The sequence below is a fragment of the Orycteropus afer genome, unplaced genomic scaffold (assembly GCF_000298275.1).
Source record: "Orycteropus afer afer isolate SDZICR_OR568_19922 unplaced genomic scaffold, OryAfe1.0 scaffold00037, whole genome shotgun sequence".
In the NCBI taxonomy this organism is placed as follows: Eukaryota; Metazoa; Chordata; class Mammalia; order Tubulidentata; family Orycteropodidae; genus Orycteropus; species Orycteropus afer.
The window spans coordinates 4,064,587-4,083,349 of NW_006921624.1; the positions used below are offsets into that span (position 1 = coordinate 4,064,587).

Here is an 18,763-nt window from a genome sequence, read left to right on the forward strand (position 1 = left end):
TTTTTTTTTTGCCTCCAAATGATTTTGAGTTTTGTTCCACATTGTTCTCCCTCTCTATGCCATATCTACATTTTAAGGTTGGGAAATCTATTTCCATAGTGATATCACCTCAGAAACCCAAGCAGGGGTTGCTATGAATCAGATCTGACTTGACAGCAATGCATTATGTTGCGTTGTCGCAATGCTGATAAAATTAGGCAGTAATTTATTTTTATGTATTCATTTTGAAAATTTCAAAATCACTTATAATTTTAAAGGTAATGCATATTCATTCACAGAAAAGTCAGAAAATACAGACAAGCAAAACGAAGAAAATAGAAAATACTCGTAATCATGCCCTCTCTGATGACCACTTTTGTACTGTGGTAAAGACTACAAAAACAAACACTGTGTTCATAGACATACGTAACGTAAATGGTCTCACACAGAGTGTATCATGTTCTGAGACACACTTATTTTACTAAGTTGTATAAAATTGAGATTCAGATTTGGGTTGGCCTCTATACACTTAACACTATGATATATAACTTAAATGATTCTTTGTATTTTGCCTTTTTCAATCTTTTTCTATTGTATTACTTATAGAATCATTAAACAAATGTAGGCTTCAAAACAGCATAAATTGCTTTTCCCAAGTGTCCACTGTCATACCTGGGTCTTCAACTTTTCTAGCTCTACTCTTTTGGCCTGAAGGAGGGTCTCGGATTCTTGAAGGACCTGCAGATGGCGATCCTCACTGCGTTCTGTCGTCTCAATGGCTTTTTGCAGTTTCTGAAGCCTGCAAAGCACCAGCAGTACTAAGTAAAACTAGACTCAAGAGCCATCTTTCAATACAAAAACCCTTGAAGCCCTACAGAGGCCTTACTTACTCTTCTGTCAGTTTTTCCTTCTTTTTGTTTAAACACTGGAAGTCTGAATCTTTTGCTGCTACAACTTTGTTTATTTCTTTCAAGATTTCTTCTTGCTTGGTTTTCTGCTGCTCTAAGTCCTTTGCATCAGCCTGGAGCAATCTAAAACACATCACTTTATTTTCTTCCCCCAACCCTCAGACTTCACATGGCATTATTTATCCTAAAGGATTGATTAACCTCTTCGAACCAAGCTTTTCACATCTCACCAGGTATCAATGACTAAGGGACTCCACGTACCTTAGCTGCTGATTGGCTTTCACAAGGTTAATTGCAGTTTCCTGAGCCCTCCTTTCTAACTCTTCAGCATCTGACTCAGTTTGCAATAAATTTTGCTTGGCATCAGTGAACTTCTCAACAGCATTTTTTGTCTACAAAAGAAACTGTCATTAAAGCAATTCTGTTATAATACAACTGCTGGCAAGAGACACCCCTTTGAAAAACAAAAAGGCAACAAAGAATTATTAATAAAAATGTTCATTCACTTCAACTCTCAAATCCTTAAAAAAATTGTTTTTTTAAAGAAAATAATTTGGAAGTAAAGGCCTACTGCACAAAAATGCTCATTATATAATGAACAATATAAAACTTAACGAACAATCAATTCACTAAGTGATAATGTATAGACACAATAGAATATTGTGTAGCCTTCAAAATTATAAAATGGCAATGTGGCAACATTATGATGACTGAAAAACATAAATATAAAAGCTATAAGCACTATGAGAGAAATTATGCCAAGACAGGGAGGCTATACACACACACACACACACATACACACACAATAGTCATTTGAGGATGGAGATAGTACATGATCTTTTTTATTTCAAAATATTATTGTTGTTATTAGGTGCCATCGAGTTGGCTCTGAATCATAGCAACTCCACGTACAACAAACGAAACCCTGCCCAGTCCTATAAAATGAACGGCAGTGAAACACTGTAATATTAACAGTAGCCATTTTTTTAATTAAAAAAAAAAAATCTACCCAATTAAGTAGCACTGAAGTAATTTTCACCAAAACTGCCTGGATTTTTGCTTCACCTTAGATAGTATCAAGATAAAGAAAAGCTCCTCAATCTTAGGCTGATTAGTTGAGAAACATAGATACTAAATACTTCTGAAGTTTTGAAAACTGCTTTCTGTGTAAGATTTGGCAAAAACAGTATATATATATTTTTTTTAACCAAGTTAAAATTTCTTTTTCTGCCTATAATGTTGTTGTTGTTGTTATGTGCCATCGAGTTGGATCCGACTCAGCGACGCCTCGAGTTTCCAAGGCAGTATCACTACGAAAGTAGATTGCCCAACCTTCCATCAGAGAAGTAGCTGATGGGTTGGAACCACCAGCCTTCCGGTTAGCAGTCAAGTGCCTTAGGCACTATGCTACGATGTCATCAAAAGTCCAAAAACAGAACTTGGTTTGTACCTGGTTGAGCAGTGATTCACCTTTGGTCATAAAGGTAAGTTCTGTAATTGCACTAACATAAAGAAATATCTGTGTGTTAAACCTGCCTATTAAATATCCTGTGTAGATGCAAAATAGCTGGCAGACGCTGAAAGAGCTAGACAGTTCACCAGTTTCTTGTGTTTGAGAGGGGTGGCTCAACAGTTCCATCAGGAGAGGAATAAACAAACTGACTGTGCCCTCCACATCAAAACCAAACAAACTCACTACCGTCAAGTCAATTTCGACTCATAGCAACCCTTCCAAGGCAGTATCTCTACAAAGTAGATTGCCCAATCCTCCTTCTGAGGAGTGGCTGGTGGGTTTGAACTGCCCGCCTTCTGGTTAGCAATCAAATGCCTTAAGCACTACACCATCAGAGCTCCCAGTGCAGAAGGCCATATTTTCTAAGTAGTTTTTGTCTCCTCTGTCAGGTTTTAACATGTCTGACACTTGTCTGACACAAAGCAGCTATTTCCTCCCTAAAGTCTACCTCCCTGAGTCATTTTAGGAGGATGGAGGGAAAGTGCTTCTTAGTCTTCTTTCAGTTACTACACCTCTGCCTACTGCTGATATCAATTGTTTTTAATATATCAGTGATACATTTTTCTCCTTCTCACAGCTATTTTCTCTTACAGTAATCTAACATGTGACAACAGAGGAACTAATTATCTGAAAAAAGACATGGATGTTTTTCCATTTGTATTAAGGGTATCAGTCACAGAATTCCTTTAATAACTTACGTCATTCATTTCAGCCCCTGGATAATAGATTTTTATTCATTTAAATAGATCCATGTTGAAACAACATAAAAGCAGTACCTCTTGATGTGTTCCATGTGGGTAAGGGTTTTTTTTCATGTTGGACTTTTCATCTAACTAAAAAAGCTTTCTTGATGAGGCAGAACTTCAGCTCTGGGACCCTGGGCCAGTTACCAGCCTCTGTAAGCTTCATTTGTACACTGTGCTTAACAACATCTGATAGAGTTGCCAAAAAGGTTAAATTAATGGGCATTTATAAAATGGCCAGACCAATTAATGTGTGGGCATAGTAAACCAAACCAAACCCACTACTGTCAAGTTGATTACAACTCATAGCAACCTCAAGGCAGAGTAGAACTGCCCTCTAGGGTTTCCAATGCTGTAAATCTTTACGTAAGTAGCCTGATTCATCTTTCTCCTAAGGAATAGCTGGTGTGTTTGAGCCTTTTGGTTAGCAGCTAAATGCTTTAACCACAGTACCACCAGAGCTCCTTGTGGCCAAATAACTTCAGATGCTTTAAATATGTTATATCATGTAATTCATACTGAACAGCCTGGAGAATGAGCAGGAATTCTTAATCTTAATTTGTATATGAGGAAAGTAACGCTCTGGGGACTTAAAGGACGTCCCAAATTCTCACAGATCCTCAAGTAGCAGAGTCTGGCCCAGAACCCAGTTGCCTGACTTGGACAACTGTGCTCTTACCACACTTCCTCTTTCTTCCTTCCTGTGAGAAGAGTATGCTGTCTCACCCACACTGAACTCACAGCTAAAATCACAACAGGACATACTTTCTCTTTGGTGCGTGAAAGTTCACTCTCAGCCTCTGCGAGGAGTCGGTCAGCTTCCCTGAGCTCTGCACGACGTTTCAGAAGGGTCTTTTCAAGGCATTCAATTTCATCTACAATATCTTCGTGGTGTTTGAGTGATTTTTCTATTTCTAGTTCAGTAATAAGACTCTCAACATTTCCATCAATGAAATCCCTTAAAGAAAAATATACAAACATTAAAAGATTTTAAAGGTAGGCAAAGTAGACACTGGTAGCCTGATTGGTAATCTGATGCATTATGATTTTCTAATTTATGTAAGGGGCAAGAAAGACAGCTGTATTTGATTATCTTCACAGTCTACGTCTACTTTTTGTTTAAGAGGGTACACTGTTGACAATAAATGTGTAATACAATGTATAATGCAATTATTTTGTTCTTTTTTTATATAAAAACAACAAAGATTACTATACTGACAACACTTGACCAAGCCAATGTTGATGCTTTTATTCTTCTGAAGTGTAAAAATAAAACAAACTACTATTGTAATAACCATCTAGTCTCTCAAACATTATCCTTCAAGGTCCAGCTCAAGGTCTACCCTGAAGACTACCTGATTTTGTTGACTGACTCCATTCTTCTAGAGTAAGGTATGGTGATGGTATTGACACAAAATCCAGTAACTCAAGGCTAACATGATGGACAACTACAACATGACACAATTATTTGAATCTGGGACTATCCATGACTGAAGACAGACTCATCAACATGTTAACACGTTCTCTCTCTTTAAATGATGAACATACATATTTTTAGATTTCCTTCTCTGAATATTTTTGCCTTATGTAAGTTTCCTAGAATAATTATTTATTACAATTTTACAGCCAGGAAATGAAATGGTTATTCCTTTTGTTAATGCCGCAAAAACAAACACACCTCAAAATACAAACAAAACAAAAAAGCTCCCTAATATACCCACAAAAATAACTATGACCACCCCATAAGCCCTCAAAGATCTAGTCCCAATCTTCTGAGTGGGCTCTTTGCTTTTCCCTGATAGATATATCAGTTAGTCATTCCACCTGTCTGTGCCTAGATAGCAGTGATCCTGTTTTGCTCACCTCTGTGTAGGTCTCCCCTCATCCCATAGCCTGGCCCAGTCTGGCTTAAATGACAAGAAGTGGGGAACTGTCATAATTCACTGACCACTGTAGAAGGTAAGCTTCTACATAAGTGATCCAATAAGCAGACATGGAATTCTTGAACAAACCTGTGCTGTGTTGGGTCCTATGCCACAGGATGGGACACAGAAATGGAGGCCCTGTCACTGTTCTCAAGGAGCCCCTGGGCTCCTTATAATATTGTGAGAACAGTAACTATGCCCAAGGGCTAATTTTGAGTTCTAGGGGCCTGAGAAAAGATTTTTTAGAAGAGGAAATCCCTGACCTTCCTTTTGAAAGACAGATTGGCATTACATGGGAGAAAGGGAAGGGAGAAGACATTTCAGTCAGAAAAGACAGCACTTGCAAGGGTATGGAGGCAGGAAAAAACAGGGTGCTTGGGACCCCACAGGAAGACGCATTTCAAAAAACAAAAAACAGGCAGAGATTTCAGAAGGTCGTGTATATCCTGAGGGGATGGAGAGTCACATGGGAGGGTAGAATGGCCAGATTTGCAGTCATGGTGAAGGGAGAGTGGAGAGAAAAAAACTAGATATGGGAGGTCAATGAAGAAGCTATTATAATGGTCTAGGATGAGACTGGGAGCTCTGGTAGAATAGTGTCTAACGCTAACCAGAAGGCTGTTGGTTCAAACCCACCAGCCACTCCTCAGGAGGAAGATGGGGCAATCTATTTCTGTAGTGATACTGCCTCGGAAACCCAAGGAGGGGTCGACAGCCCATAACAACAACACAGGATGAGACTAACTAAAGACCATTGCAGCAAAGTGAAAGAACAGGGACTACAACTTGGTGAAGAATTGGATGCCTGGGGGAGTGAGGGGAAGGGAAAGTTGGAGATACCTGCCATGTTTTTAGGTAGAGTAGCTAGGGAGAAGAGATGATTATCCATGATAATTAGCCATTATCAAAGAGGGATTACAAGAAGAGTTTAGGATTATTGGTCAAAAAGATTTAGATCTGCATTGTCCCATATGGTAGCCACCATGTGGTTATTAAGTAAAATTAAATTAAAAATTCTGTTCTTCAATTTTATTACCAAATTTCAAGTGTCTGATAGCCACATGTGGTTAGTGCCCACTGTTTTGGACAGTGCAGATCTAGAATATTTCCAAGGCTACAGAAAGTTCTATTAAATAGCACTTATTAAATAGACTGCCTTAATGAATTAGTATCACATTCATCTTAATTAGAATAAAATGGCTAATAACCTTACTTTCGCTGTTGATGTTTTTGGACCACTCTATGTAATTCTTCTACTTCATGCTCTAAATCTTTCTTCTCTTGCAAAAGACCATCAATACTATGATGCAACTCCTGCATTTCTCTTTCAGACTGCCGCTTAGACACTCTCATCCACCGTTCTTCCCGTCTCTTTGATTTCAAATGCTGTATTATTTCTTCTAGTCTAGAAACTTCATTCTCCTGATCAAAGAAAAAAAAATGGCATGCTGAAACATCACAGGATATTTCCACAGGTTTCCTATCAAAATCTGAAATTAACTGTTGTTAAAGAAGGATCTATAATCTGAAAATGGTGGTAGATTCTAAGACTGTAGAGTGAAAAGAAAAATTAAGTCAAGCTAATTTTTTCACACATCACAGATAAAACTGATGGATTCATGGAGCTTTTAACTTTTCCATTAGTCCTACTGTGGTTGAAAAACATCTACCAAGCACCTCTTGTTGATCATGTCTGCAGAAGAGACAGACACAGAGGTTTCCTCCTCTGGACACATGGAAGAGCAGTTGTCTGAAAAGGTTACTCAGAGAAGAAGTGTTTTGCCTGGTTTAAAAAAGGAATGAATGAAAGAAAATCTAGGCTGAGGAAATAACATGTGTAAATGCAGGGAGGTATAAAAGTGCATCTGAGAAACTGTATAAACAGCTGAGCCAGTACTGGAGAGAGGAAAGAACTGGTTTAAGTCACTATCAATAAATGCTGAGCAGCCAGAATTTCTGTAAATACAATGTGTATTGAAAAACTAGAAGATAATGGGAGTGACAATTGTTTTACTCTTATAAATATATATGAACAGTCCCCCAGTTCTGAAACTAGTCTGACTTATTAAAATGGGCCTGGTGGGTTAGTACTCAGGTGTTCTAGATCTTTATATTCCTATCAATCTGCCAAGAAGGCAAGGAGAAAACAGAGAGTTCAATGTGTCCTGAGTTTGAAGGAGGAAATTGGAATGCATTTTATTTCTTCAGAACCAAAAGTTAGTAATCTAGTGGCTAGAAAGTAATTATTTCTTGGAATCTAGTCTAAGAAAATAATATAAAATATAGTAAATATTTATACACGATTAACTAGTATTTACAAATAAAACGTTGGGTGGCCATTCAAAATCCTGTTTAAAAATTTTTTAAAACCATGGAGAATTGTTTGTAACATTAAGTGGGAAAAGCAGTATACAAATATGTGTACAGATAATAACTGAAAAGGATTAAGAAATAGTACTAAATAAATCCTACTACTCAGGGATAATCTCCATCGAAACTTTGCTGTATAGTGTTTATACATACATATGAACACATGAACATACATGTGTATGCACTTATGCATATGTGCGTAAGTAGATACTAGTATGTGAATATACTTAAACACACAATATAGCATTTTCAATGTGAAAATATATAAGATTTTTTAAAAATAGTTAATATCTGGATTGAAAGCACTTATGTTAAAAACTGATTTTTGTCGAATGGCCTGAGATCCTACCTTATGTTCACAATATTATTTTTATAAGAGAATGCTTGCTCAGTTCCAAACACTAGCATTACAAACACACTTTTAGGATACAATCCATTCACAAATAGATCATCTCAAATTGTGACATTATGTACCCTATTTTAACACAAATAATGCACACTATACTTTTTTTGCAAACTGTGCAAGCCCCTCATATGTCAGTTTCCTATGTGTGCTATGTGTGTTATATGGGTGTGTGCATTATTTACATGGGTGCATTATTTGCAGGAAAAAAATACGGCATACAATCTTATTCAGTTATCTTTGGAAGTGTGGATGGGGATCATAAGTCTTTTCACTTACTAAGTTATGGTGTTCTGGGACGTTGCAATGCAGCACACCCATGGGGATGAGGGGGACCGAGAAGTTGGGGGGTGGAGGCCCATACACAATGGGGGCCCCAGCAGGAGGAGGTCCATAAACAACCGCTCCAGGTGTGAGAGGTTGGCTATTGTTAGGCAAGGGAGGAGGTGGTGCATATAGGGCCATGCCCTGGGGCACAGGAGAACCATCCGGAAAGACAGTATACATCATGTATCCAGGTGGAGGCACAAATGGGGGTTCCTCTCGGTCTTCCAGGTCACTCTCTTCCTGGCTATCTCCTCCACTGTCCTCATCTTCAAAGAAATGAACACAAGAGTGGTTTTTTTCACCTCCATGGTTTATGAAGTAAACAGATTTAGTTCAGAACAGCAGCATTTAGGCCAAGATACCAGAGATGTGAGAATAAAACTCTGGAAATAGGTCGAAAGCAGTTTTGAAAAGCACATCAAAACAAGGATTCAAATTATTTTCAGTGGCTAATGCTTGAGTTTTTATTACACATTATCTGTTGATTTACTTGTCCATTTGTTTGTTCATTCATTCCTTCATTAGAGACCAACAGAGATGTGCTGAGAGCATCTACATGACCCAGCATTTACCAGTATCACAACATACAGCACTCTCTAATGAGATGGCTTACTTATCTCTCCCAGAAGTAGGAACTACGTCTTGTTTATCACTGAAGACAGAGAACCTAGAATATAGCAAAACTCACTGCCATCAAGTCAATTCTGACTCATAGTGACACTTTAGGACAGAACAGAACTGCCCCAGAGGGTATCCAACACTGTATATCTTTATGGAAGTGGACTGCCTCATCTTTCTCCCATGGCACAGCTGGTGAGTTAGAACCCCAACCTTCTGGTTAGCAGCCAAATACTTTAGCCACTATGCCACTAGAGCTCCTTCAGCATACAACAGGCACTCAATAAATAATTCCTGAATGAAAAAAAGTCTCAGAAGATCATATTCTCATTTTACAGATTAACTGTCTCAGAGCAACTAAATCATTTACTTAAAATCACATTCTATTAAATGAAAGAGCCAGGCTTCACCCCAGATCTGACTCTCTCTATACCCAAAAATCTGGAAGACAGATCTATAAACACATCGATGTAATACAGCAAGATCATGCCATGATATAAGAATATATGCTGCCATGCTCTGGGAGTACAGATGAAGGAGCTACTCAGTCAGCCTGAGTGAGGCAGGGTCGGGGGAAGGTGTCAGAAAATGAGTAATGTTTGAGGACTTGGGTCTTACTGAAGCATAAGTAGAAATAGGTTGTGGAACGGAAGGAGGAGTAAGGACATTCCAGACAGAGGGCTTAAAATACAGAGATCTGAGGAAGCTAGTGTGCAGTCACATATGGCTGACATGTAGGAGAGATGGGAGGTGAGACGTCAGACTTGGTTGCCAGCCAAGACCTAATCACAGAGGGTCTCACAGAGCAAGCTAAGGAGTTTGGACTGTCTTATGAACTTCAGGTGTCAATAAAAGGTTATTAAACAGACAAGAGGAATGCAACTTCCCTTATGTGATTTAACCTACCTTTATGTGAAAAAGATTTATATAACCCACTTCTGATGGGAGAATAAACCCAGTATCCTGAAGCAGGTAGAGGTCCACTGCCTTCCTTCCCATCCTGCTGCCCAGGGTGTGGTTTTCTAATAGGAGTTGAGGCTGCGTACGTTAAGCCAACACCAGAGTCCTTGGTGGCCTGGGAACTATGGCTGGAAACCTAAAATAAATGACAACAGAGTACACCATTTATTACAAATGGAAGGCTGATCTTGAGAAATGCTAAAAGTCTAGAGTCCTTTTCTGATTTAGGGAAGCTGAAAAAGAACTTGATTTCTTTGTATGTATCATAATCTTAACTTTTCACGATAGAAATGAGAAGTAATTACATGGTCATGTGAACTGCAGCCTTGCACAAAGGTTCAGTTAACTGACATCCCTGTGGAGTTGCTCAATTCAGCAGCATCAGGGAGGTGGTACAAAGAGCAGTGCTGTGTACATAATGGCTGGGGTCAGACCAGAAGGGTTTGTGGAAATAATGGGCTCAAAATCTGGTAAAAGCCAACATACTCTAACTGATGTCCACTTATCACCTTAGAAATTATTTGATATGTTCATTTCCTATCATTCCCTCAGTATGATTTTATAAAGATACTAAGTTTTTGATCATGTTGAATGAGAAAAGCACATGATCCAGCTACCTGAGTGGGTTAATTTTTCACAGCAATTTCCTAAGAATGATAAATGAAAACAAGTTCTCCATAAGTGATCAGATCCCTGAATACCAGCCACTTTCTCTCTGTGCTCATCTTTCTTGGCGGTTTCTCTTCCTTTGATTTGTCCTTAATGGCTCAGTAACTGAGACAAAGGAAAGCAGTAAGCTTCAATGGAATCTGGGTGTATTAGTCTCCTGCTGTCCTAGGAGCCTGGCATGAATTTAAAGCTCTACTCTATTACTCTCCCTCTCTTTCCCCTCAAACCCTCACCCAGCTCAGGGTTAGAACGTTTAGCTCTGACCTGTTCTGCTCCCACCTCTAGATCTGGCTGTGCCAAGGATTTGGCTTCCTTTAGATTTCTGGGAGAAAGGTCCTAGATCCTGCTCTTTGGGCTTTGGATAAGCCTACAGTCAAGGGATCCTACTCTGTCTGAGGTACTTCTCCCTAACCTTTGCTCTTCAAAATGTCACCCAGCACCTCTGCTTTGGATATCTGTACCTTACAGTACTCTGCTCACCTCTCACATACAGACACAAAGCCCTACCACTATGTCTCAACAACTCTCTAATCCATCTCTTCTTCTCCAACTCCCCTGCTTTAGCCTGGCCTCTGCCATTGCTCACCTAAATGATTTCCAATAGTCCCCAAAAAAGTTCACCCTGACACAAGTCTAGCCTCCACACTCAGCCAGAATATAGTTTATATAGTTCTGATCATGTTACATATACTCCCAGCTTCCTACAGCATTCAATTAAGAACAAGGGATTTCAAGGCCCTTTTAGAAAGGATGACCCTAGTCTACTTTCCTAGCTGCAGCTTTCACTGCTCCTATTCATCCCTCCAGCCCCGTGAGGCTACTTGTGATGCACAAGCCAACTATCCTTTCTCACCCTAGCTCTTCTCTCCTTCCTAAAATCTCATCCCTCTCTGCTTATTAAGTATCAACTTTACCACCCAACTCTACAAACTTCTCCATGAGACCATTCATCTTGGTACCTCTTCACCTCCAAGCACCTGACCCAGTCTGCAAGAAGCATGAATACGTGTTTGTTAAAATGAAATGAGTCCGAGGTGTTTATTTGTCCATTTGTGCATCTGCATAATTCTATATCCATTTTTAACAAGTTCTCTGGTCTTGAGTTGCCTTATCCCCTTACAGCATCGTCATTCAGGGACCTACAACATACCACCTGAATATGAAAAGACAATTACCGTCTTCCCTGGGAAGGAACTACTTTCATCTCAAATATTAAAACACTTAAGAATCCCAGCTTTGTGGCTCTGAATGTATAATTCATCATATAAATGTATGGCTTGGCATAAAGATGTTTATTTCTGTATGGCTCCTGTTTATAAATTAGGGGAAGGGACACTGTCATGCTTTCTTCAAGAAATTTCAGTATATACTCCCAGCACCACATATTTCCTACTTTTGATGATGGTGGTGGTGGTGGCATAAAGTACCAGTAGCCTCGTCTCTTGAAAGGATCTGCTATGCTGCTGATGTAATCATTCTGATGAGAAACTTCACGACGGAGTTCAGCAATTTCTTCCAAAACATTTTCAAAGCCTCCTTTGTTATCTGTAAAGGAAAGTCATTTTATCAAATTGCTATGAAATCACCCACTTCCTCTCTCAAAATCCAAAACTGATTCCAGGACTGCCAATGAATTTGATCAGCTCCTCAAAGCTAGCTTCCAGCCCACCCTTCTGTAATTAGTTTTTGCTGATCCTTAAAGAGAATAAACACATCCTTCTGTCCTTCAATTATAAAGTGGGGGCAGAGAGATGCAAATCAAAACAACAATGAGATACTATCTCACCCCAGCACTAACAGCAAAGTTCAACAAAACAGAAAATAACAAATGCTAGCAAGGATGTGGAAAGACTGGAACTCTCATACACTGCTGGTGGGACTGTAAAATGGTACAACGACTGTGGAAAGCAGTATGGCGATTCCTTAAAAAGCTGGAATTAGAAATACCATTTGACCCAGTAATCCCATTACTAGGTATATATCCTAAACAAGTGAGAGCCAAGACAAGAATATATAAATGCACATCCATGTTCATCACAGCACTAATTACAATAGCAAAAAGATGGAAACAACCTAGGTGCCCATCAGCAGAAGAATGGATAATCAAACTATGGCACACACACACAACGGAATATCATGCAATCCTAAAAGAATAACATAGAATCTGCTAAATACCACATAATGTGGAAGAACTTGGAGGACTCTATGCTGAGTGAAATAAGTCAATCACAGAATGAAAAATATCGTATTAGTCAGCTATTGTAAAAAGTCAAGGTAAGGTTTATATATGGAAGGAAATTTTTTTTTTTTTTTAGTTACCTAGGGTAGGAGGGGAGGGAATGGAACACTGCTAGATAAGTAGAGACAAGAATTGATTTGGGTGAAGGGAAGGGCAATGCACCAAATGTGAGTGACCAACTCAGTGGCACGAGTAAGACAGAGAGAGGTAAATGGGAGTACAGACAACAAAGATTAACCCTTTTGCACATACAGTACTGCGTTGTTGTTGTTGTTGTTGTTATGTGCCATCGAGTCGGCCCTGACTCATAGCGACCCCTCCTTGGGTTTCCGAGGCAGTATCACTACGGAAGTAGGATTGCCCAACCTTCCTTCCGAGGAGTGGCTGGTGGGTTTGAACCTCCAGCCGTCTGGTTAGCAGGCAAGTGTCTTAGCCACTATGCTACCAGAGTGATGGCAAACTATGATCTATGGCTGGATAGATGGGTGGATAGGCTGAACCATCAGGTTTGTTGAGGCAGGGGGCAGTGTGCCCATGACCACGTATAGGGTTGGCAGACGATGTTTCTACAAGTGTATATGTATGTGCTGTAAGAATTGGCCAGGTATATAGTAGAGCTGACAAGGGACAAGGTTGTGGTGACTTCTTGGCCACAGCCAGCTACCCGGAGGGAGTGAGTAGTTAGACCTGTGGGCTTGGGACCATGGTCCCAAGGGGCTCCATGCTCACTGGCAAAACATACTACACAGAAACATTGTTCCACATCCTACTTTGGTGAATAGTGACGGGGATCTTAAAGCTTGTAAGTAGCTATCTAGATGCAATGATGGGTCTCTCTACATCCAGGGCAAAGAAAAATGAAGAAAACCAAAGATGCATGGAAACGATTAGTCCAAGGGACTGGTACATCATGTGATCCTCAGCCTATATGACCATGAGACCAGAAGAACTAGATGGTGGCTGGCTACCACTGTCAACTACTCACAGAGGGTATCTATGTAGGAGATTCTGGATAGAGTGTGAGAACAACGTGGAACTAAACTCAAAATCATAAATAATAATAATAATAATAAAAAGACCAGGTTTGCTGGTCTGATAGCCTAGTGAAACCCCTGAAACTATAGCCCCCTAGCTGTCCTTCAGCTCTGGAATCAAACTCACACCTGTGGCTTCCAGCCAAATAATATACAGGTATATGGGCTGAACATTTATATCAGGTAGACACACTCCTTGGAGAGATCAATCGTGAGAGAATAGAAAGGCAGTGTATGCACAGGGAGACAGCTCTGGGGGTAGGAGTATAAAGGAACACAGGGAAAAGGTAACTGAAAATTTTTTTAAAAGGGCAGAGAAAGTAAATGAGCAGATTTGTAAACATCACTTCTTCTGGAAATACAAATACAAGTTTTTTTTACCAGTTTCTTTGTAATCAAGTTTCTTGGTATTACACTTATTATTTAAGCTAATTACACAGCTTTGTAAATAAAGCATTGGATTCATTTGCAAGAGTTAAAATAAAAAAGATAGAAAAACAAGCAAGATTTCCTTTTAAAATAGTAATGTCTACAGTGAAAACAACTACCGAAATCAAAGCCCAATACCTTACCGGTCCCAGTGAGGTCTAATAAATTCCGTAGCCTTGCAATCTCTGTCCTTTGTCTCTCCATTGTCTCATTGAGTTTACTGATCTCCAGCACCTGTGAGTTTGCTAAGGTGCCTGCGTCTGCCTTCCCCATTGCCATTAGAAACTATTGAAGAATCACATACAAAAAAGTTCCCAATAAATTAATTCTTTCATGATGTGCTTATCCTTGCAACTTGATTATGTTGTTGTTGTTATGTGGCGTCGATTTGGCCCGACCCATAGCAACCCCTCCTTGGGTTTCCAAGGTGGTATCTCTACGGAAGGAGATTGCCCAACCTTCCTTCTGAGGAGTGGCTGGTGGGTTTGAACTGCCAACCTTCTGGTTTGCAGTCAAGTGCCTTAGGTACTATGCTACCAGAGCTCCCCAACTTGATTATAGTATTTTGTAATTGTTATCTACATCACACCAGTGATAAAATCTAATTACTCCTTATATTTAAGCTGCACTATGCGTAGTTTAAGGAGCTCTGGTGGCTCAATGTCAAAGGCATTTGACTGCTAATCAGAAGGTTGGCGGTTCAAACCCACCAACCACTCCGCAGAAGTGAAGACCAAGCAATCTACTTCTGTAAAGATTTCCTGCCTCAGAAACCCAATAGGGGTCACCATGAGTTGGAATTGACTTGATGGCAGTGGGTTTGTGTTTGTGTGTGTGTGTGTGCTTGGTTTACCCAAAAACCATACTCATTGTCATCGAGTCAATTCTGACTCAAAGTGACACTGTAGAACAGAGTTGAACTGTCCCATAGGATTTCCAAAGCTATAAATCTTTACAGAAGCAGACTGCCTTATCTTTCTCCCATGGAGCAACTGGTGGGTTTGAACTGTTAGTAGCTCAATGTTTTTAACCACTATACCACCAGAGTCTGTTGCCTGCTATACAGGAGCATATAAAATACTGATTGACTGTCAGGAGTCATAACAGCCTAATATATTATCATCTAACTGCACAAGATGAAAAATTTGAAGTTCAGAGGGATTATATGGCAAGCACTTTACAATTCTTGAAGGTGTCACCTGCAGTAATTTTATCTTTCAGAAACTGAACTGGACTCAGTAAGGGAAAGGTCTGGGGGTACCAATACTGACCAGATCCTCTTTATCCCTGAGAAGATTCTGCAGGAGTTCGATCTCTGCTTCTGCACGGGTCAGATCCCTGGCCGCACGCATTGCCTTTCTGCTGAACCTCTCAGTTTCCTGCAACTCCTGCTGGGACAGAAGTATGAAAAAGGCATCACTGCCATCACAGGTTATCTTCTCAATCTCTTTCTTTCTCTCAGATTGATTCTTCTGCTTTAACCAGATTGCCTGTCTGGCTGTCCTATGGACATGTAGTGCCATGTCTCACCTTCTCATGTATTGTTCCCATTATCTGGAAGCCAGCTCTGCAACCTCTATGGGGAGTAAATGGAAAGGGTGCTACACTGAAAGAGCAAGGGCGAGTTTTTGCCTCACTATTCTATTATCTTCCACAAGTGGTGTCACTCTCAATCATTAGATACTCTCTCCTGTGAACTAATATCTTAAATTTCATTAGCATCTGTAGCCTATAAAGCACCAGAAATAGACATTATCTCGTCAGGAGTCATAACAGCCCAATGAGGTAACATATTATCATCTAACTGCACAAGATGAAAAATTTGAAGTTCAGAGGGATTATATGGTAAGCTTTCAAAAATCCTTGTACAGTGTGTATTGACAGCTACCTCCCTACACAGACCACAGATCCCTTCAGGTAGGACAGTATGTTTCATCTGATGATTCCTTTCAGGACTCAACAGAGGGCAGGGCCCACTTTAGCACTAAATAAATTCTTGGGGATTTGATGAGGGAAATACAATCTTTAGGGCTTAAGAGAAACCAACAATAGTGGTTTATAAAATAATTATGTTCTCTAATAAGAGACTAGTAACAAAGTTGCTGTATTTTTTGGCAGCAGCATAACTGGTGAGAACTTGTTCTCTACCTACGGACTTACTTCAGCTCGCTCCTGGTTAATTTTCTGAACAGTCCCATGAAGGGACTTAACCTGGTCTTTGGCAATGGTGAGCTCAGCTATGGCTAGCTTATCAGAGGCAGCCACAGCTTTCTTTAGTGTCTTCAATTCTTTATCCAAACCAAGAAACTGCTCCTGGGATCTGGCATCTTCGAGTTTCTTCTAAAATAAAAGAAACATTAAATAAACAGAAGAGTCATTTGGCAGAAATGGATGAAAGAGTCAAACTGTGAGAAAGAAAAGCACTCTGTTCACATTTTCCCTCAGCAAAGTCTCTGCAAGATGGAAGCTGCATGACGGGAGGGACTCTGTTCACTGTTGCATACCCCAGACCCAGACCCAGAACCATGCCTAGTACACTGTAGGTGCTCCATAAATATTTACTGAATAATTAAAAATATCTCAAAACTGCATCGTCTGGAATCCAGTAAGTCTTCCCAGTCAAGAATCTTGGTTATTATAATTTATTCAGTCACTGGACAAACATCTCATCATCTCTGATAGATCAGATATTTTCAATCACTGAGTCAGACACTGGGCATATGGCAATAAACAAAACAGTGTGGCTGCTGCCCTTTACGAGCTTACAGATAAAAAGAGACAGATAATAAACAAATAATCAGGTAAAATGAAAATCATGATTGATGCTATGAACGTGCAGAACAGGACATTACTTGAGAAAACAGTAGGAGAGGGATCTAGACTGGTGGGAGGGGGATGGTCAGGGAGAAGAATAGTGAAGAAACGGTTCAGGTGAAGGAACAGGATGTGGGAAGACCAGGAGGGAAGACAGAACTTGGCATTTTTGAAGAATTGAAATAAGGAGCACAGTGAGAAAAGGAGAGGTATAAAGAAGCAAATGCCAGAGCACCTCATAGATTTAAGTATTTTGGTCTTTATCCTATCAGGTAACAAATGCCTAAACATATTATTATCCTAAGAATAACGGGAAACTATTGGAAGACTGACCAGAACCAATTCACATTTTAGCAAGAGCACGCTGGCTGTTATGTGGACCAGGGGACATTTGAAGTAGGGAGATTTGCTAGATAGCTGCAGCAGTCATCCCAAGTTGGCTAGATGACGGTGAAGGTCATCAGAGAAGGTCAAAGTACAGATATTTGAGATATATTTTGGAGATGGACTTAATAGGACTTGAGATTTGACGAGCTTACAGTGAAGTATACAGCAAGTCATCTGCTGATGCTGGAAGGAGGGAGAGGGTAGGTATGAGGAGAAAGAGCACATGCAACAGGGAGCCCGGGATAGTGAGTTCAGCAGAGAAAAAGGTAACACTGCCTGTTGTGGTTACCTAGTGCTGCTCTAACAGAAATATCACAAATGGGATGGCTTGAACAAACAGGAGTTTAGTCTCTCACAGTTTGGAGGCTTTAAGTCCAAGTTCAAAGTGCCAGGCTCTAGGGACTGGGTGAAAGTCCCTTGACCTTGAGCTTCAGCTCTGCCTCTTGCTCCCAGCCCACTGAAGCTAGAGGCATCTCTTCACTTAGGCAGCTACTGGCTGCTGAGGCTAACAAGCCCAAGGTCGACAAATAAAATGGCACAGTTCCAATGTTACCAAACCACACGGCAGGCCATTAATTCAAGTCCCAAGGTCGGCAGAGCATGGCAGGCTGCTGAACAATGACATAGCTACATGCAGGGTCCAAGCATATACTAGAGACCATTCCCAAAGCTGTTTCTTATATACGGGAAGCAGACCACATACCCAAAGGCAGCTACTCAGCTGCTCACAGTAGATTCCACCATAGAGTTGATTACCAGTCTCATCACGGGGAATACTACATCCAGCTGCCTAGCCACTCAACCAGGCCCAGCCAAGTTGACACACAAACTTAAACACCACACTGCCCATTTGACATTAGCGAAGGAAAGTTGAAAGTGATTATCAATATGCCTGCATAGGTGATTTTTCTTCTCCAGAAATATTCAGCACAGGTAAAGGCTCAAAGATGGCAGATAGCTGCAGTTTTGTCAGGGAGGTAAGACAGATGAAAAGACAAGAGACTTAAGGATATTGCAAAATAATGGCTGTAGTTGTAGACCATGGAATTTAAGTTGGACAAAGAGGAAAATAAAGACATGAAGGACTTAAAAGATTTAAAAAATAAAAAAGGTGGAGGGTAGTAGCAGAAGCTCACACATTCACTCACTGCCATCAAGGAGTGTGACTGATAGCAACCCCTCCTTGGGTTTCTGAGATGGTATCTCTACCGAAGTAGATTGCCCAACCTGCCTTCTAAGGAATGGCTGGTGGGTTTGAACCACCAGCTTTCTGGTTGCCAGTCAAATGCCTTAGGCACTATGCCACCAGAGTATTTAGTAGCAGAAGCTACTAAACCTGAATTCTCAACAAGGTTGAAAAATTGTTAGATGGGGGTTCTGGCCTGATAAGAGGTTATGATTAGACCTTTGGTTTGTGATTTCCAGGAGTGGTGGGTGTGATTTCT

At 40.2% G+C, this 18,763-nt stretch overlaps 1 protein-coding gene across 1 annotated transcript in view; it reads right to left on the reverse strand.

Moving 5' to 3' along the window:
• Nucleotides 1-18,763, reverse strand: part of CNTRL (centriolin) — a 119,076-nt gene that overhangs the window by 26,182 nt on the left and 74,131 nt on the right. The window contains exons 18-28 of the mRNA XM_042780385.1: nucleotides 16,278-16,457; nucleotides 15,389-15,505; nucleotides 14,261-14,402; nucleotides 11,809-11,960; nucleotides 9,693-9,882; nucleotides 8,121-8,434; nucleotides 6,282-6,490; nucleotides 3,909-4,101; nucleotides 1,149-1,279; nucleotides 870-1,010; nucleotides 652-778 (exon numbers count right to left, since the gene is read on the reverse strand). Coding sequence (XP_042636319.1) covers nucleotides 652-778; nucleotides 870-1,010; nucleotides 1,149-1,279; nucleotides 3,909-4,101; nucleotides 6,282-6,490; nucleotides 8,121-8,434; nucleotides 9,693-9,882; nucleotides 11,809-11,960; nucleotides 14,261-14,402; nucleotides 15,389-15,505; nucleotides 16,278-16,457 — 1,896 coding nt within the window. The remainder of the gene's footprint in view (nucleotides 1-651; nucleotides 779-869; nucleotides 1,011-1,148; nucleotides 1,280-3,908; nucleotides 4,102-6,281; nucleotides 6,491-8,120; nucleotides 8,435-9,692; nucleotides 9,883-11,808; nucleotides 11,961-14,260; nucleotides 14,403-15,388; nucleotides 15,506-16,277; nucleotides 16,458-18,763) is intronic.